At 34.5% G+C, this 20910-nt stretch overlaps 1 protein-coding gene across 1 annotated transcript; it reads right to left on the reverse strand.

Moving 5' to 3' along the window:
- Positions 1 to 789: 789 nt before the first annotated feature.
- LOC113288849 (transcription factor E2FB-like) lies at positions 790 to 5520 on the reverse strand. The gene is made up of 14 exons (XM_026537975.1): positions 4996 to 5520; positions 4167 to 4434; positions 4007 to 4063; positions 3814 to 3899; positions 3455 to 3543; positions 3320 to 3374; positions 2557 to 2609; positions 2416 to 2466; positions 2301 to 2349; positions 2132 to 2197; positions 1975 to 2051; positions 1664 to 1895; positions 1504 to 1561; positions 790 to 1406 (listed from the first exon to the last, which is right to left on the reverse strand). Exons 1-14 carry the CDS (start codon positions 5293 to 5295, stop codon positions 1252 to 1254), a joined length of 1596 nt encoding a protein of 531 aa, XP_026393760.1. The 5' UTR covers positions 5296 to 5520; the 3' UTR covers positions 790 to 1251.
- Positions 5521 to 20910: the final 15390 nt, after the last annotated feature.

A 20910-nucleotide genomic window follows, 5' to 3' on the forward strand; every position in this document is an offset into this window, starting at 1 on the left:
ATCTCCTCCTAGAAAGTGGAGACAGAGGGTTATCTACAACCTAATAGTAGTTGTAATCAATGATGTATATTTAGCGGGTTTTTCGGGCGGGTATGGGCGGGTTTTAACTAAAGCCAACCTCGCATCCATAGACAGCGGATTTTTATTTTCATAACCAACTCTGCACCCACAACGGACGGATTCGGATTGAAAACCCACGAATTTAATGGGTACGGGCGGGTTTGGGTATGATGTGCGGGTCTTGTGCAGCCCCTCTAGAAATGACGGATTCATTCCGGATGAAACAGCCAACGAAGAGCGAACATTTCGAAGAGCGAACATTTGGAACTAAGGAGAGAGCCTACGACATGTTGCACCAACGAAGCACTACTCAAAGATTTTATGAGAATTTGGTATACGGGTGCTGCAAGGAGAAATAGATCGTATGTGCAATACTCACCAGACACAGTTGAGATTAGGTTCGGGCGATTTCACAAGTTGTTATTTTTCACAAATTGTGTCTTCTTTTATTGGTACTCTTTGTATTCTTAGAAACTTCTTTGCTTTAATTGTTTTTTGTTTTTCTGGGCTTTTAGCTCTTTATTTTTCTGGGCTTTTCGCTCTTTTCACTCTTTGTCAGTTGTATCCGCCTGCACACGGCTTGTGTGCTTTTATTCCATTCTCTTTGATCGATAAAAAAAAAAAGAGATCGTATGTGCAATAAAATGAGGATAAAATTCACTCTATGTATGTTGTACTAAAGAATGCCATTTGACATAGACATAAAATAGAAGAAATGAAACCAAGATATCCAAAATGTTCCATATTTTTCTCCTATTTTTGGTAAAATGTTTCTCTTGTATTAATCAAAATTTAATTAAATGTGAAACTATATTTACGAATGGAAAAAAAATGTAACTCCAAAGAATCCCTTGAAATCCTTGAAGCGCCGGTAGGTTTTTGGAAAATTTGGAAAATCAACTCACCGATTTACTCAATGTATCGGATGTAAATTCCAGGATGGTCAGGTGCTGCCCCAATAATAAAGAAACACCGTTCTGTATGTCTCTTAACTCATCAGTTGATCAAACTCGATAGAGATCTAACTTCGTCGACAACAAAAGCCCATGCCCGTAAGTGTGTATCCATGTTTCCTTAGGACGGAGAAACAGAATCCTAAATGCTTCTCCAACTTCTCATTAGATAAATCAATGTTAATAATACAAGAAAATTTTGACCCTCCAGTAGCTTTACAAACTTAGCTTTCCTTTCTCAAGTCTTCTCCATACAAAGTCCATTCACCACAACACCTGATGATGGTATTGGTACCTGAGGAACATGTTGGGTTGATGTTGCATTACTAGTACTCTCTGGTAACTCGTCGTTGTCTTTAAGTAATTCATCTACTTCAGCCCAATCCTCGGTTGCTTATATATTTAAGAACAGTGGCGAGCAATAGATAAGTCACAATTGTCAAAACAAACAAGATTTCAAACTCAATATCTGAAGGTGATAAACTCTTACCCCACAAATCTGTAATGCTCACTTCAAGATCTGACCGGAACCAATAATCATCGTCAATCTGCGAAAGAAGGGACGGGGATCACTAAAAAAGAAAAGAAAACTATAACAAGGGGAGGAACTTCTAAGCTTCCAATTAGATCCTCGTACGCTCATCACTTACATTAGCATCTGATGGAACAATTTTCTGAATGCCAGTGGCAGAATTCAGGGAGCCTAGTGAGTCGCAGGAAACATTTTGATTTTCTCGATCCTGTTGTGCATTGGATAAGCAACCAGTATCTTGTACTTGTCTCGAGCATGTGCCTTCCCTTCTGAAGTCACTTGTCTCCATATTTGAATGTATTTGCCCGCCTCGCTTAACAATTATATCCTCTGGCCCCTCTTGGTATTTGCTGAAACAAGTTGGAAGCATGTAATAAACTGGCAAGAATACTATCAGAAAATAATTTTCCTCTCTAAATTATATAATACCTCACTAAGTACACATCAATAGGTCCTGTTGTGCTTCTAACTATCATCCGGAAGTGCTTCTGTGGATAATCGACCACCTGATCATAACAATTCTCAATCAGATACCACTCACATATTTCGAGGAAGCCTCACATAATTATGCATCCCGTACACTCACCTCGTCAGGATCTGGGACTTCAAGAGAGCTTGCTTGAGGAGCTTTTATTGCAATAAGTGTGTTATTCTGAACCAAAAGTAAAATAAGCATGAATATATATAATGAAAAAGAAAAAAGGAGCATAAAGAAAGGGCCCAAAGCAAAGATGGTATTTCACAGCATACATTACCTGATAGTTTGGGATGCTCATGATATCTTCTTCGGTTAAGAAGAGAAACCTAAAAATGCACAATAAATTAGTCAGTCGACAGTTTAAGACTTGGAATGAAGAAAAAGTGATGTACCTTTGACAGTTCTCATCAGCACCCAAGCTCCTCAGCCTCTCTTGTTTTGCTCTGAACATGTACCATTATATTAGGAGAAACCCTTCAAGGATGAGTTGTAGATATGGAATCTTTTGTTTTAAAGAAATCAAGAAACCAAACCTTATCTTTGTGTCAAGCCTGCGTTCTTCATCATATTCACTTTCTATGTCAGCCTGTCAAACAAATTAATGGAATTCGGTACATTATCAGTCACTATAACCTTTTTTATTCCGGTTCACCAACAAATATAAGTGCAATTTAGAAGTTTCTATCGCAAAAGAAAAAGACAAACATAAAACAAAATATTTTTCCTTTTGAAGGTGCGACTTAACTTCTTAAGCTACAATCCAGTTTAGTTAACTAGTTAAACCCGTTTCACCTGCTCTAATAATATGCCAGAAGTGATTTAGCTGACTTTCGGAGTAATGTACTAACTACAAGTTTATTAGGCCTTTTTCCCTCTGATAGCACAAATTTATTCCACAACTCTGAACCTAAAATCACTCTTTAGTCGAGAGAAGGTGGTAAAGAAAATTGGCTTAGTTATGTGCAAACACAAACTTCAGATTCATGAAGACCCGACGACGAATCCAACACGTTATGTTGAGACGACTACTGCATGATATTGTATGCACGGAAAGATTCTTCCCTACAATGAAACCTGATTCGGTGACATACATGTCCAAGGTTATCTGTACAAGGACCGTAAACACTACAAAAAACCGATAGTGCTAGATAATCCTTGCTTGGTCAAATTAAAAAACAGGTAAAACCGGCAAAAACATAGTACAAATAAACTAGTTTCACTTTGAAACAACTGCCAAATGAGCAAACCACGCAGGTTAAGCAAGAGAACTAGGTAACACCATTTTTCATCAATTACCTTTAGTTTAGTAACTTCGTCATCCAGATCCATTGGCATTTGCATCCCAAGCCCCCTGTTTGGAACACTCAGTGAGTGGTAATAATTATAGGAAAAGATAACATGAAATACAAATATAAGGATTAAAATTCTTACTTCCATCTTATATTGTTCTTCGATGTTTTCTCTATTAATCCTATTCCTTCAAGAACATTAGTAATATCATATATTCTCCTCTTTTGTACCTGTCGATATAGTAAGAGAGACATGCAATTAGCTATTTGTTACAAGACGGCATAAACATTGTAATTATATTATAATATCAAGCCACTTTTGGATTTCTGGACGGATGATTCAATCGTTTAGTAAAAAAGTCCATATTTCACATCCTGGGCAGTTTTTTGTGAAAGTGGGAACTCGCTTTTGCTTCTCCTTCATCTTCTTTTTTTTCTTTTTTTTATTTCTATTTTCATGAACTTCATTTTTATTTTCTGACAGAAGGAGCTATTTTCTACCTTTAGAATATCTGCAGTTTTGTTCAGATCAAGAATGCCATCCTTGGCCTCCAGGATCAAGCTTATGAATTTCTTTGTTAGCAAACCTGTCATCACACGATATTTCTTTCATCAGTCACTCTTGATTGTAGATCCTAACACACCAGGTAAGCTTATCATACAAACCAACAAGTCCTTCCTCAGGTTTACTTACCTAAAGAACTATCGTATCGACAGCTACCAGTTGGTGTTAGTAAATTAGCTGCAAAGTCTGCAACCAGAAAAGAGGACATCAATCAGTTTTACATTTATTTTACCTTTTACGAACTTAAATATGTTATAAAATTTATAATGAGTTGCGTAGAGAAAATAACCATCAGTTGATTGAGACGTTTGAGGACCAGAACTTGTATTTTTCGTACTCGTTCTGCCGTAACGCTTGGTACCGGCTGAGGCTGGATGAAGAGGACTGTTAGCTGCGTCTGTATACCCCTGGCCGTTTACCCTTTCACCAGTCTGGTAACGCTTGCAACCTACGCCTGACATAGATGTACCCTGGCTACTAATAGCCTCTAATTGTTCTTTGTTAGTGACCCATTCTCCAGCCTGAGCACGGCCATCTTTCTCAACAATCGCTTTTGCCTGCATAACATAAATGGATGAGTATTTGATCAAAGACCGATAAAGAAGAGACTGCAATACTCTAGTTCACAAGCAGCTAGCTATTAATTACAAATCCAGATCAATTTGTTAAAATAATTTTGAATAAGCAGCTTTCACGCAAAACCCTTATCAAATAGAAATGAAGGAAATGTAATAGCTAATCTAGTAGACATAGCAGACAAGTCTGAGATAGGCATAATGTATGAACTACAGAAAGAATCTAATCCACCCAAAACATGACTGTAGCGATTACCAATGTTTGTCTATTAGGGATCACAACCCCTATATCATTTTAACTACAATAAAAAAATAATGAGAAACCTAAAATCAAAATCAACAAATCGAACTAACAGAAACAGCTCCCTGATCAAATTGTAACCCTAACACACATAATTAATGAGCTGATCGGAAACAAATAATCGAAACCCATAGACCCACAATGAAGAATTCAACTAAAACCCATTATGAAAAATCAGTAGAAAAACAAAATTCCAACAAAATTAAACCCAAAAGAAGCGAGGATAGGGTAAGTAAACTGACAGTAGCGTCTCTGTAGAATGTTTCTAACTTGCCGCCACCACCACCTCCAGCAGCAGCAACAGCTGTACGATTACATCCAACAAGAGAAGAAGACAAAGAAGAGAGAGAAAAAGCGGAAGAGGGTTTAGTAGTAGAAGCAGTAGATGAAGGAGAGAAAGGGTATTGACGGTGGTTTAAAGTAGAACCACCGTTAGCAAAACCAGAAGAAGATGAAGAAGTAGATTGTGGATTTCGAGAATTCAATTGGAATTGGGGATTTGACGAAATTGGATTTGAAGATCTCTTTTCTGATACCGACATCAGAATTAAAGGAAGACTCAGAAGATGAACAGATGATTTTAGAGAGACGGAGAGAATTGTTTATGACGGAAGTTAGACGGAGATGAGAAGGAGAAGAAGCTGCAAAAACCCCTCGGAAGTGAGAATGAAGGAGGAGGAAGTACACGTTTTCTTTTCTTTTCCTCCTTTTTAACTCAACAGCGGGAATGAATGACTTGATGAGGTGCGTTCGAATCCTTAAACACCCCCGCCTTTTGAGACCCTCTCTCTATTAAACATCACAAATCACTTACCATACACTGTTCTAAATATGTGAGTCTAGTCCACCCACTACTACACTTGGATCCTTTAAGGCTTTGGATAAGTTTAGGCCCAATGTAATTTTTTTAAAACAAATGAAGCCCGATTTTATGAGCACTCATTAACAAAGTAGTAGTCGATCAGAATCAGTAAGTATATGGATGAACCCGGTATTAGGGCATACAAAAAAAAATCAAGGCATACTGAATAAAGACAAAAAAGGATTGGAAATAGTAAATCCAATAACCCATTAACCAAATATTTTTGGTAATAACAAATTTACCCTTTCTGTGTTAGTGTTAATAATAATGAATTATTTTGATTAGTGTTTAATATAAATGATTTGTGGTTAAGATAATTAAGTTATAAAAGTTTGTGTTGATGATAATTTTTGGGGAAGAAAAAAAAGTTAGGTTTTTTTGGAGAAGAAGAAGCATGGGAAATGAGGAAAAACTTGTATTTTTGTGAGCCTAATCCAGAAGATGAATACAATTATGAGAAGCCCAATGCTAACAATACACAAGTATACTTCCAGATTATGTTTAATTTCATTTGTGTAGGTTGAAATCATCAAGAAAATGATTGTTTTCACCCAAGTTCGGCGAACCAGTGATAGATTCGGCTTGAAATTATCAACCGAACCTAACTTGTATACTACAGAAGATGAACAGTTCGGCTTACTCGAAATACAATAGTTATTGGCCGAACCTATAGTATGTAACTTCCGACCTACTTCCTAGTTAAATGTTCGGCTAATAAGAAATTTTCATCACAATCCGAACCTTCTCTTGAAAGTTAATTTCGGTTTTCACTATAAATATCGTATCAGCCGAACCATATATCTTTCCAAGTTCGTCTCATATTCAAAAAATTATATCAGCCGAACATGTTATTGATTTTCCTTAAAACACTTGAATTCATACACATTTAGCGGTTAGGCTTTTTATTACATATGTTTTCTATTGTGCATCCTTTTCATGGGATGAATCAAACAAAAAAAAATGGAAATTACTAAAAGTGTTAAGAAAGTGAAGTTTACTGATGTCGAATACCAAGGTCCAAATTCAACTCATTTAAATCAAGGAGATCTTATCTTCGACTTCAATATAATGAAAAGACAACACAACACAAAAAGAATGAGGTTATTCCGACATCGGACGAAAAAGTTATGGCCAAAACAAGATCGAAAGACTTGAGTCCGCAGAGAGAAGGTTCGGCTGATAAGTCAACAACACGAGCTAGCCGAAACTAGAGCCTGCAAATCAATATTTTTGAAGTGTTTACAGAGAGAGGTTCGGCTTTAAAGTGATCTAATCGAGGTAGCCGAACCTGACAACCAACTGGGGTAAAGTTCACTTCACATGTTCGGCCGGGAAGGTTTGCAAGGTATTAGCCGAACCTGACACTGTTCTGGGACGTATTTAATACACATTTTGGGGTTCGGCTAAAAACTGATATTTACTATTTAGACGAACTGTTCATAGACACTTTCAGGGTGAAATTTCAAGAACAGTTCGGCTCAAAACTCAACTCAATTATCAGCCGAACCCGCAACTGTAACCTTCAAAAACCCTAAATTTTAGCAGTTTAACCCATTCAATTCATGAAAAACAACAAATAAGATATTGTGTTTGTAGGAAATACCTTCTTATCCTCATTTCAGGAGTTGGAGCTTCAAATGGTTGAATTTTCGATTCAATTTTTGGTTCAATTATACTTTTTGCACCTTCATCTTCAATTGGTTCTTCTTCTTCAATCATGGATTAAAAGAGGATTTAGAACACCTGACATTTGCTTTTTCTTTATACTATTATATAGTTCAATATAATTGATGATTAAAATTTAACGAATCGCCAATTAATTACGGTGATGGAAAAAAATTCTGAGAGAGAAGGAAGGTGGTTCGGCTGGAGGAAGAAGAAGAGATGTTTAGGATAGAAACATTTTTTATTTTTTTGATTTTAGGTTCAAGAGTATATTGGTAATTGAACTATCCAATAAACATCCCTTATAAGGTTATCTAGGATGGAAAAACTATTTTGTATGCCCTGAAATTTTTTGATATGGCCTAACAGGGTTCATGTGGATGGTTTCGAAACCTCAAGCTTAGCTTGGATTCCATATCTGATGTGTACGTGACATTTTAATTTCTACCGCTTGTATATGATTTTCGTAGTTATGTAATGGAGGTCAAAATTCAATACATGGATGGTAATCTGGTAGTGTGTCACCTAATCAACCAACCAAATGGACATATCAAATATATACTCTTTAGATGAATGCACAAGAATTGGTTTCTTTCATAAAATTTAGGAATATGAGAAGAATTATCTCGGACAGTTACATATTTAGGTCATTACTATTGCAATTAGAGGCGGAACTACGGCTGGAATTGTCCTGGCTTAAGCCACTCTCAAACAAAACACAGTTATTTTTAAATTGGTAATGAACCTTGGCTCACCCAAACTCAAGCTCGGGAAAATTGTTTCCAAGCTCCATTAGAGAAAGTACAAGTATGCATTTTTTTCAATCCCCTTTTAGTCTCTAATCCTAGTTCACTAATTCATTTGTATTAATCTAATTGGTTGTAATTTATTTTCTTTTGGTTTTTATTTTAAGATTGAAAATATTCAACTTTTTTTTTTCTTTTTTTCTTTTGATAAACAAGTAACCTTTTCATTAATGGGATTTCAAGGTTACAATGAGTTTAAGATCGAAAATAAGAGAATACAAAGTAACAAGAACATATCATAAGAGTACAATACCGAGAAATCCGACAAGAGAAAGAGAAGGATTACCGGAGTAAGACAAATACAAGTATGAATAAGATCCGATTAAATCGGAAGAGTGATGGTTTTTCTCGGAATTCAATTCCAACCATTTAGTTTGTTTTTCTTCTCTAGAAAGAAATGCTCCCAAAGTAGGAGTGATTTGCTCAAATCTCTTGTAACTAGTGATGAAGTTTCCGTCGTCAAAAAGACCACCGATGAAGATTTCGTCGTCGGATAAGTTGATGATGAAGATTACGATGAAGAGTTCGTCACCGGAGACAACAAAGATGGAGATTTCGTCGTGGGAGAGCATCATTATTGATCTTAACACCCAACCCAATAACCTAAAATCGCCATTAAAACGAAGATAAACCTCAAAAGAGTAGATAAAACCACCAAAACGGTTTAGACAAGTAGAAAACATAATAAAAACTAAATTAAACTATTAACCAACTTAGAAAACAAAAATTAATGAAGATATTTGCTCATATCTAGTCTAAAAATGGACTAGATCTGAATAGTAAAGGGTTATTTTTTTATGGTTTTGTTCGAGAAGAAGAAGAAGTGATAGAGAAGAGAGGGAACGCCGTATGTCAAAGTTTTATATGAAAATATTCAACTAAATTAGGATCGACCCAAAACTAATTAAGCATACGGAACTTCTTGAATTCTCTGTCTCGTGATCAATCCCATATGACAGGTTTCTTATTATACTAATAATACCTAATACATGGTTATCAAATGCAAATCATATAGCTAATTGGGATCAGTAATTCATATCATGGTTTTCTAGCAAAGTTTCAATTTCAATATAACAAAAAACTACAATAATAGTTCATCTGAATTTGCTTTTCGTGAATTAGTGGTCGGATTAGCAGCTTTTCAATTATAAAATAATACTCTTCAAATAAATAGACCCGTTGATACTAATAAAAATTTGGTAAAATTTTAACTTTTGTTGAATTTAAACAGTGAATACACTTCATCACATCTTCTAGGAGAATCTCTCAAACTAGAAGATGGCCTAAAGAATGTGTGAATAACTATTTCTTCGCGGTATCCTCACATTTTCCTTCACTTTTTTGTTGGAAAAATATTTTTGGGAAAAAAATGTAAAAATCTAACGTGGCAATCGCTTGGATTTTTGGTGAACTTATGCCATACATCTTTACATGTCATTGCCATGTTACTAGAGGACTAATATGAAATAAATTGATACTTATTATTGAAAAAAATAATTGGCAACTATTAAACTCATTTCTTTTTGTTAAGTACACCACCAACATTTTTCGTCCGGCAATTAGTATGGACAAAACTACAATTACGAGTAGATCTAAATTAAAGATCCTTGAACAATATGTATATTGAGTTTTTCTCTTATATTTTCCACAATCAATATGTCTAGATTAAGAAATATTTGAACCTTATTGTGTGAAAGAGTTCTTGGACTATCTCACAAATCAATATCCAAAATCTAATCATATCCAGATCAAAAGGATCTGAATTCTAACAAGTTATGAAGCTTGCGATCTGTCTTTCAAGATATGAATTTGAGCAAAAACAAGTCTTGTTATTGATCACAATTAATAAGGAATTAAACTACCTAGATTGAATACGTACTACTTATGCAATTCCTATTATAAAGATAAAACACAAGACACCAGAGGTTATGTTAACGAGGAAAACCGCACCTGCGGAAAAACCTCGGGACCTCGTCTAGCTTTGAACAATAAATTTTACTAAGCCTACAGACACCTCCAAAGGAGTGGTGATTCACGTGTGTGACTCTCGAAGTCGAGGCGCGGGGATACTAAGGAAACTAAGTAGCCAGGGATAGTCTGCTTGGTCTCAACTATACGAAGATGGCTTATGTTCCTGTATAACGGCTTAATTCTGAGAGTATTCAAAACTGGACAAAGTCCCGGGGGTTTTCTGCCTTTTTGGTTTCCTTGTTAACAAAATCCTGCGACGTCATTTACTTAATTATTCTGCAATTATAATTTAAAGTAAATTACACACTTGACTTTGATCCTAATAGTGAATCGATTTTTACCGTATTGTCAAGTAAATATCTTCTTGTTGTATTGTCTCGACCTCATCTATAGACAATCACACAAGGTATAAGTCTTAAGTTGTATTGTCTCGACTTTGTTCATAAACGATCACTTAAGATACCGGACTTATAGGTTTATTAAAAGATTGTGGTGTATTTGGGTATCCTCGTCTTTTCAGTATTTCATACTACAAAAGGGGAATAACAAAGATGTTCAGATTGAATATTTCCCTAAATTTCCTTTAGGGGGAGTAAAGCTTTTGTTATTCAAATGTCAACAACGACATTTATTTTTTGAATATATGCAGGATATTGTGCTGTTGAAACTTGCAATCAAGCGTATGAAGAATGAGTTATATTGTAATTCGTTTATCTCCATGTGTAATAGTGTTTGTCTTTAAAATTGACTAAGGGGGAGATTGTTAGAGTATAGATCGATTGAACCCACCAAGCGTTGGTATGTCAAGTTCGGTTATCATATTTTAGTATCGAAACTCATCTAGAGTCGGTTGATTAATTACTAGAGTCAACTTCGTTTAGGTTAGAATAGAAAGTCTAAGAATGTTGAGACTTACAAGTATTACATTGAAGACCTAGAGAATGTGAAGAAGTAACGATTGCTACGAAGATATCATCCTTCCACTTGAGGTTATTAATACTGACTTGACATGTTTCCATGCCTAATATATCTTTCAAGTCGCTTTATACAGTAAAACCTCTCCGGAAGAATACTCTTTATAGGAATAAACTCCATATAAGAATAAAATTTTGTGGTCCTGATTTAGGAAAGTTATATTTAAGAATAAACTACATATTGTAATAAGTCATAAATTTTTCCGGTCCCGTCTTAAGGAACCTACCTCCATATAAGAATAATTGACATTATAAAATAAATATTATAGGATTTATCATGCATCAAAGTTTAAGATGAAGAGATTCTTGTAACCATTTTACAAAATCATTTGGCTTCAAAGTGGATTCTTTACTTTTCCGTGAACAATTTAGTAAAAATATCTTTCACTCATATAATTTCATTTGTCAATTTTCGGTTATACCTTTCACTCATGTAATCTCATTAGTCGATTTCCGGTGTCAAAATTGAATTCATATTTACCTAGATAAATTTTTGTGTTTCAAATGCATATAGGTGTATTTTCTCAAGTGCATGTATGAATTTTTTTTTTGGTCTATTCATGGAAGACCTCCATATAAGAATAACCCCATATAAGAATATTTTTTTATGGTCCCCAAAATATTATTATATACAGGTTTTACTTGAAAACGTAACATGCGAAGCTATATTTATGACACTCTAGTGATTGGACTTGGTCAAATCATTTCGATCAAAGTATCAAGGAATTGTATTGAGTTACGAAGCATAACACTTATCTTTTGAACTTCGTAGATATGACATCAACATAATATATATATATATATATATATATATATTTAGTTACTTTATTATATATGGGATATAGGTGTGATTTCATCCTAAAAAACTATGTACTATTACATTGGTTTTAGGAAGTAGATGTATGAACTTGTTTCATAATCGAAAAGGAAATCATGAGTGTGTTGTCTGGTTTTTCATTGAATAATATTTGGATTCCCAATGCAAGATGACAAGGTAGAACCGATCTTAACTTATATTGAGAATCAAGGTATAACCGGTCACAACATATATTGCGTGACAAGGTGTAACCGATCCTAACTAGCTTTTTGAAGCAAGGTGTAACCGGTCACAACCTACATTAGGAAGCATGGTGTAACCGGTCACAACCTACGTTGGGAAGCAAGGTGTAATCGATCACAACCTACACTGGGAAGCATGGTATAACCGGTCACAACTTATATTGTGAGTCATGGTATAACTGGGCCCAAGAGAAAAACTGAGTTTAATATTCACATATTTCTCTATGTTGTGTGTGAATTCGGAATTAGGGTTTTGCTAAGATAGGTAACTTCTAGATGTCGACATTATTTGAACATGTGCATAACTCTTAACATTAATTGTTCAAGATATTCCTTAATGCTCAAGGTGATCCCAAAAAGAAATATTGAAAAGCATTTAATTATGATTTTCAAGTATATATGTTTTAATTACCAGTAATTAAAGCATATCCCCTGGAAAAGGTTTATTATTAATGTAATAAACTAATAATAGAAATTTTCTTAGAGAGATTTCAGAAATATTGTTTGACATTAATTGGAAGTAGGAAAACTGAATATAGGCACTTTAATGCATATATTGAAAATACTTTCGTTTTCCTTATTGTCCAAACAACCTTGGCCTATAAATACTGAGTTTACCCTGTTTGATCACTAAAAGAGAATTAAAATCGAAAATTCTACCTTTCGTAGGGATGAAAGTTGCTCGTACGCGAATCCTACTTACTCTGTAACCCTATATTCCTTTTTTCTTCCCTGATTTTTTTTTTCAAAAGATTGCTTGTGGAGCTAGTTTTGTGTATTTCTCTCAAAATCCCATAGTTGAATGGAGACTCCAAGCACCATATCTTCTGATGGAAAATGTTAACATGATTGTTAAGCCATCAATCATGAAGGAAAAAGGTAAATCTCATTCCTCTACAACTTTGAAGAGAAAAAGGAAGAATATGAAGAAACCAAGGGCTAACCCCTCAAATTCAGAAGTTTTTCGGTGTTCTTGAAGGGTTGAAAGAAACAAGGAAGGAAATGTAGCAAATAAAGGCTATTGTTCTAAGAACTCTTGAAATTCATAAGGCCCTGGTTCGGCATTAGTCAAGAAGGTTTGTTGAAATTGATTCCTTTCTTCATAAACCTTATATTCCAATGTGTGTTGACGACAAGGAGTTCGGGGACGATGAATAATTTTCAAGAATATTAATGTCTAAGAAAATTATTATGAGAATTAATTTATTCTTGTATTTCAAGAAGGATAACTAGGCTTTGGAATAACAATATTATGATTACACATAGCTATTTCCAACGGATTTTTATGTTGCAATATTTTTAGATTTATTTATTTAAATTCTAAGTTATTTGGAAGATTATATATTGAAAAAATATGTTATGAGATATGTATGTTTACGTCCGTGAACTATGATTATCTCATATATGCTCAAAAGTTAAGTCTATTGTGTCATTATGCAAATATTGATGGAAAATATAATGAACTTTTGAATATTCTGCAGTATTGAACTTTCCCCGATCCACTTTTATGTGAAAGTACTGTATGGATCCGTAAGTTTTCTTATGTTGAGCAATTCCGATTGAATTAATCTATGAGGTTTTCTTGTGGTAAATTTATTCGAGTTTTCTGGATACAAATTCAGGTTTCATGTAATTTGTTAATGTCCAAAGAAATCCTTCTTTTCTTGTAAAAGTAAGGTCGCTCTTGTTGTCCCTTAGGGAATGATATTTTATGGGAGAGAGTTATTAATTGAACTTGTGCTTAATTGCCAAATCTTTGTGTGGAGTGCGGTCTTGGAATATTATAGGAGTTATCTTGTATCCTTATAAACTCCTCAATGAATACACTAAGTTTCGACTACGTGAAATCATCGAAACAAATTTGATATGTTCTCTTTTAGTCATGAAGTATCTGTATGAGAATTTTATTATGATCCCATAGTTTTCGTACATTTGCCAATTTATATTGACAAAAAGTGGGAGAATTATTTTGTAGTTCACACTACATACATGGTTTATGGATCATTATGTAAACGGGAGTGGTTTTCATTGTCACATGAAGTATTGACTAAGGGGGAGTGATACATATCACCACAGTATTATTGTCAAAGTTGTGATACAATTGGACTTTGATGTTGCGTAATAATACCATGACACTATATAATTAATAATTGAGAACAACAGTTTTCTTATTGTTATGGCTACATATCTTCAACAACAATGATGCTGAGTTGAACACGTTCAAAATCACTGGAGTACTTGGAGCGGCGAAGAATTCAAGGAATATTGAAGAGCCAAGAAAATCAAGCATGATGGATGAGAAGCTACAAAGTTATTTTTTTTTTAATCCATATGTATTGATAGTTTTATCACTAAAATTGACAAAGCGGGAGATTGTTAGAGCATTGCTTGGTCGAACTCTCAAGCGTTGCTATCTCAAGCTTGTTTTTCAAGTTTAGGTGATCAAAACTTTGGTCTTGATTTCTAGTCTACTTATAACTATGTCTAGGATTAGGATAGAATGTGTAGTTGAGCTTTAGACTTCACGACGTTCATCGATTGAAGACGAAGATCTACTAAGGAGATCTTGGAGAAACTTCATCAAAAAAAGGTATATGGACACTAAAATTTATCTATCACTCAGTATTTTGTTCTATTTTATCTCCTATTGATACAAATTTGTATAGCTAAAAAGACTTTCGTATTATACATAAATGATATTTAGAGCCGAGTTTAACTCGCCTATCTATTTCTCGAAATATGCATTGGAAGCCTTTTGCTTTAGCTACGTTCATCAATATTCTTGGCATGTTTCGTCGGAAACAGTTTATTTGTTGGAAACTAAATTATAAGTCAAAAGATGATCATGTGAAAATTGCCTTGAAAATCTTACATGATTTGTGCGAGACGACAATCATTTGATGTCGACTTTGAAAGTTTTGTATTGATCATTCGATCACATGAAAATTGCTTATAATCTAATGGTTTATGTGACGCATCTATTGTCGTATTCTAAGAACGTTTCAATGGTTTAAATAGGAGTTTAGAAAGAAAAAAAACTTGTCTGGATACACCACAGTACGTGTACCTAGTATGCAAACTTTTTTGGTATGATTCACGTCCGAAAACCAAGTTTGCATACCAGTATGCGGACGGTTATAACGGAAAAGTCCGGGAACCAAGTTTGCATACCAGTATGTGAACGGTTCTACCTGAGTTAGGTTCGGGACGGCTATTTGCGTCCCCGTTTGCAAACTACTGGACAAGACCAAAGTCCGGAACTATATTTTGTGTACAAGTTTGCAAACTTAGTGGTCAAAGGTCTAAAATCGGTTAAGTATGATCTTCATACTCATGACAAAATACATTTATAAATTAAGAATGCAATCTTTGCAAACCATGACTTAATGTTCATGAATTGATTCTTGTATAAGTACTTTGTACGATTACGAATCAATCCGACTTTATTTCAGTTGGTTCATATATATTTCTATGAGATAGTGAACAATTTAACAACTCCATGAGAAACACAATTCGATTCATTTGATTATCTTTCATGTCTGATTGACGATCATAGTTGATCTAGATGTGTTATATGATTATCTTTAAGAAAAAAGTGTTCATATAGCTAACTTCGGTTAACTATTATTGAGCCAACTCAATATACACGTTTAGGTACGGTTACCCATATCTAAATAAAGGTATATTTCATTTGTGTGTAACGAGATAAGACCATCTAACAACGGAGAGATATTCCTTTGGTTTAAGCAAACTTAGCTTGAATCTTAAATCAGGTTTTCATCTAACGGTGAATATTGAATGCTTTGTTTCTAAGATATCTTAGATTTGATTGAAAGCAAACCCTGATTTGAAACTATATAAGGGAGAACTCTAGCAGCTGGAAAACCTAATTCCCACACTTATTTGTGATACTAGTTGTGACTAGAGTCGATTCTCCTTTAACGTAGGTTTTTTCTAAAACCATTATTAGTTAATGACTTGAAAACTTCATTGGAATTCTGAAGCCAGATCCAACTATTTTCTCTTTAGTTGCGTATTCTGATCTTACTTGTTATATCGTATTGAATACTATCTTCTCTAATATTTTCTCGAGATTTATCTCCGATATGTAAGATATAAAAAGTAATCACAAATCTTTTCGTCTCATTCTTTGTGATTCCACAATAACTTCTTCTACTACCATATAGTTAAGTTATTGTGAGGTTATTGGTATTTCTAGGTTGTTCTTTGGAAATATAATTCCTGATTATCAATTGGTTCATGTGCACCTTGATTTATTAAAAGACGAAACAAAACTTCATAGGTATTATGTGGGAAACATATTTATCTATCTGAATAGATTTATCTGTGGGAGACAGATTTGTTTATAAGTCTTCGACTTTGGGTCGTAGAAACTCTTAGTTGTGGGTGAGATCAGATAAGGGAATCAAGTGCGTAGGGTTCTATTGGGATTTAGAGGCGTAAGAAACGCCACTGTACCTTGATCAGTGTGAGATTGGTTAGGGCTCAACTACATTTCAGTCTGAATTTAACTTGTAGTAGGTTAGTGTCTGTAGCGGCTTAATACACTGTGGTGTTCAATCTGGACTAGGTCCCGAGGGTTTTCTGCATTTGCGGTTTCCTCGTGAAATTTTTTTCTGGTGTCTGTGTTATTTCTTTTCCGCATTATATTTGTTTACATAATTGAAATATCACAGATTGTGTGTAGTTCAATCAATTGGCAAATCCGACCTTGCTTGTTGGGTATGAATTGATTGGCACTTGGATGTTGGTATTTGGTACCATCCAAGTTATTCCTCATTTCAATCAAACTCACAGATTCCTATATTTTCGTTTGCAGATTGTTTTGAGAAATAGAGATACAATTCTTGGATATCTTTCCTTGATTGAGTCTGACTATCTAGTTGATTCTCTTGGAATTATATTGGAGTTAGTCCATACAGATTTCCGAACGAGATATTGGGTGTGGTTATTAGACCCCCGCTTTGTCGGAGTGTTGTTCACCTCCTTGGAATATAAATGGTATGGTAAATAGAATAATTTATTCCACTTTAAATCGTGCACTTTGTTGACTTGTGGTAGTGGGTTACCACTATATGTGTCTTTAACACATGTTGAAATGTGGGAGTTTTTCACCTCTCTACCAGTTATTATCCTTAATTTTATTTTATTCATTACTTAGTATAAAAGAAGAGTCTTATAAGATCTCACACATTGTTTTTATTATCTTCTGTCTCGTTTCGAAAAGTGGAGTATCTTTTGGTAAAGATATTTGATTTTCAGATAGTAGCCCGAGTGATATCTTCTCCACCTTTTTGACCACGCGATATTTTCTGAGTTTTAGCGTTGAATAATATTCTCTAGGAGTTAAATTGTGGGGATAGTATACAATCTTAGGCGGTCACGTCTTTTCAGTTTCCCATCCACATTATTTTTGATGTATAATAAGCGATCTGCGCATTTCTTTTTTTACAATTTCGTCTTCTTTCCGAAAGTTCTGAATTCAAAGATTTTCAATCCTTTTTGAATCCATTTTTTTCCCACTCTAGAGTGTTACCCTTTCTTTGTATTTTCACAACTTTTAATTGCTTGAGCTTAAGGCTTTTCTGAAGTTTATCTTCTTTCAATCATTCTAATCTTTCTAAGTTTTCTCAATCTTTCACATATATATATTTAATTATTTTTTTTCTGATGGTAGATCCAGTTCGTATTTCTTTTGAAGGCATTTGATATATGTATTCAATTATTGACTTCCAAATATGTTATTTTCTCACAATATTTAAACACCATATAAAATAACCAAAATTAGGTGAATTATTAGTTGATCATTACGTATTTTTTGAGTTTGATTTATTATTTTATTTAATGGAAATACTACATTTGATATCTAACTCATGCATACCAGAGTAATACATTTGTTTGATCAAACTACTACTGGATATTTTCATAAATAATTGTTGCTGAAAGTACGGGGGTCTAACAACCTCACCCAATACTTCGCTTAGCAATCTGTATGGACTAAATCCAATATACTTTCAAGAGAATCAACTAGACAGTTAGACTCAATCTTAAGAAAGATATATCAAAGAGTTATTATCTATATCTCTTAATTCAATCTGCAATCCGCAAATAGAAACCTACGAGCCCGATTGAATAAAAGAGATATATACTTGAACGGTACCAAAGACTAATGTTCAAGGTTCAATCAATTTCAATCAAAAACCAAAGGTTGGATTTCACAATTGATCGATACAACACACAACCTGTGACATTTCAATTATATAACAAAATATAATGCGGAAAATAAATAACACAGACATCAGAAGTTTTGTTAACGAGGAAACCGCAAATGCAGAAAACCCCGGGACGTAGTCCAGATTTGAACACCACGCTGTATTAAGCCGCTACAAACACTAGCCTACTACAAACTAACTTCGGTCTGGACTATAGTTGAACCCAAATCAATCTCACACTGATTCAAGGTACAGTTGCGCTCCTTACGTCTCTGATCCCAGCAGGATACTACGCATTACGAACTAAAGTCGAAGACTTTAATAAACAAATATGTATCACACAGAAAAGTCTACGAGAATAGATAAATTTGTCTCCTACAGAAATACCTAGAGTTTTGTTCTGTCTTTTGATAAATCAAGGTGAACATGAACCAATCGATAACCTAGACTTATATTTACGAAGAACAGCCTAGAATTATCAGTCAGCTCACAATAATCTTAATCGACTAGCGAAACAAGATATTGCGGAATCACAAATGATGAGACGAAGATATTTGTGACTTGTTTTATCTTGCCTATCAGAGATATGAATCTCAAGCCAATTATTATAATCGAGCTCTTATGATAGAAACGACAAGATCAGATCACGTAACTACAAAGAAAATAGTTGGGTTTGGAATCATAATCCCAATGAAGTCCTACAGGGTCTCGTGAGAAACCTAAGGTTAAAGGAGAATGACTCTAGCTAACACAACTAGTATCACACAGGAGGTGTGAGGATTAGGTCTCCCAGTTGCTAGAGTTATCCTTTATATAGATTTTAAATCGGGGTTTGCAATCTAAGTTACCTTAGTAACAACATCCAATATTCACCTTTAGATGAAAACCTGATTAGATTCAAGCTAATATCTTTCAATCGTTATATCGAACTAAGCTTGTCACACACAAATGAAATGTAATTTCATTTTGGTTTGAGTAACCGTACCTAAACGTGTACACTTAGTTGGTTAAACAGTAGTTAACCAAATGGTTATCCATATGAGAATTTTCATATCAACCTTATTCATCCTCACCACAACTAGTTCAAATGAATTCAAAAGAACTAGTTAGAGAGTTGTTTAATTGCTTAGATCTTTATATTAGACACAATTGAAACAAAATCGATTTGATTCACTTGAATCGATTCATGAACATTATAGCCACGGTTTGCAAAGATTGGATTCCTTATTATTTAAATGTTTATGTTCATGAACATACCGATTTTAGAAAGTAACACACTTAAGTATGCTTACGAGTATGCGTACTTAAGTAATCGGTTTTGAGTTTGTTTAAGTTTCCAAACTCAGCGAAAATTCATGGCCGTGAACTTTCAGCCAGTATGCGTACGGGTACATGTACTTTAGGAAACCAGATAAGACTTTGTCAAATTCCAAACTCAGCAGGAATTCATGGACGTGAATGTTCCGCTAGTATGCGTAGGGGTACGCATACTTACCTAGTCTCCTTCAACCATTTTGTACACACACAAGTATGCGTACTTTAGGTTCCTGGTTTATAGACTTATACAATAATGTGTTAACACACTATGCTTATTTCCAAAGATGGTTACATAATCTAAACTCGCATTTCAATCATTGAAACATTCTTAGAGGATGTTATATAGTTGTTATTCACAAACTATTTTTCTTCAAAGCGATTTTCAAGTAATTGAAATGTCAACATGACTTTCGTCACGTGTAAAGATGAATTCGGCTAAAGCGAAAGCTTACCAACATATATTTCGAGAAATATATAAGCGAGATAAACTCGGCTCGAAATAACAAATGTGCATGATCGAAGTCTATATAGCTATATGACTTTTGTCTCAAGATAGGAGATATAATAAGTAGATTTTTGAGTGATAGATAAGTTCAAGTCTCGACGTACCTTTAGTCGACGAAGATCCACCAGTTCCTTGAGTAGTTCTTCGTCTTCATAAATGATGATCGCCGTGGAGTCTGGAGCTCAACTACACTTTACTATCCTAGTACGAGACGTAGCTATAAGTAGACCATAAATCAAGACATATAGTTTTGGCAACTAAACTTGACAAACAAGCTTGAGATAGCAACGCTTGCGAGTTCGACCGAGCAATGCTCTAACAGTTGCTGCGAAAGGTACGCCACTTTTTTTGTCTGGTTATGAATTTAAAAACCTAATTCGGTTTTCCAGAAATTTCTACAAATGAGTCTCTTACCATAAAGTGTCTTTTCCAGCAGACACCATTAATGGATATATTTTGAAGGCGTCTGTTGGAGATGAATCGATATCTCCAATAAACATGAAACCTTCTATAAATTGCGAAGGATTTCTCCTATTTCAACACATTAAAAGAATCTCTGATTTCTTTTCTCTCTAAGCATCATCAAAATCCAATAATAACTGTGTGTTATTGGTTGGATCAAGCGAGTAGAACCCTTGAATCCAACAACGTTTTTAAGGGTTTATTATATCCTGGAAGCATTATTTCATCGACCTATTATACTCGCCGGTTATTTGGGAAGCGTCGAAATATTTAGTGAGATGAATTGCAAGGCCTTTAACTCAG

Source organism: Papaver somniferum, chromosome 6, assembly GCF_003573695.1.
Source record: "Papaver somniferum cultivar HN1 chromosome 6, ASM357369v1, whole genome shotgun sequence".
In the NCBI taxonomy this organism is placed as follows: Eukaryota; Viridiplantae; Streptophyta; class Magnoliopsida; order Ranunculales; family Papaveraceae; genus Papaver; species Papaver somniferum.

Bases quoted from the DNA above. Each gene is read 5' to 3' on its own strand.
- LOC113288849 (XM_026537975.1), bottom strand. From the start codon at position 5,295: ATGTCGGTATCAGAAAAGAGATCTTCAAATCCAATTTCGTCAAATCCC. The intron at 4,435-4,995 runs GTCAGTTTACTT...TATGTTATGCAG, and splicing joins CATTCTACAGAGACGCTACT to GCAAAAGCGATTGTTGAGAA. The intron at 2,467-2,556 runs GTTTGGTTTCTT...GTACATGTTCAG, and splicing joins AGGCTTGACACAAAGATAAG to AGCAAAACAAGAGAGGCTGA.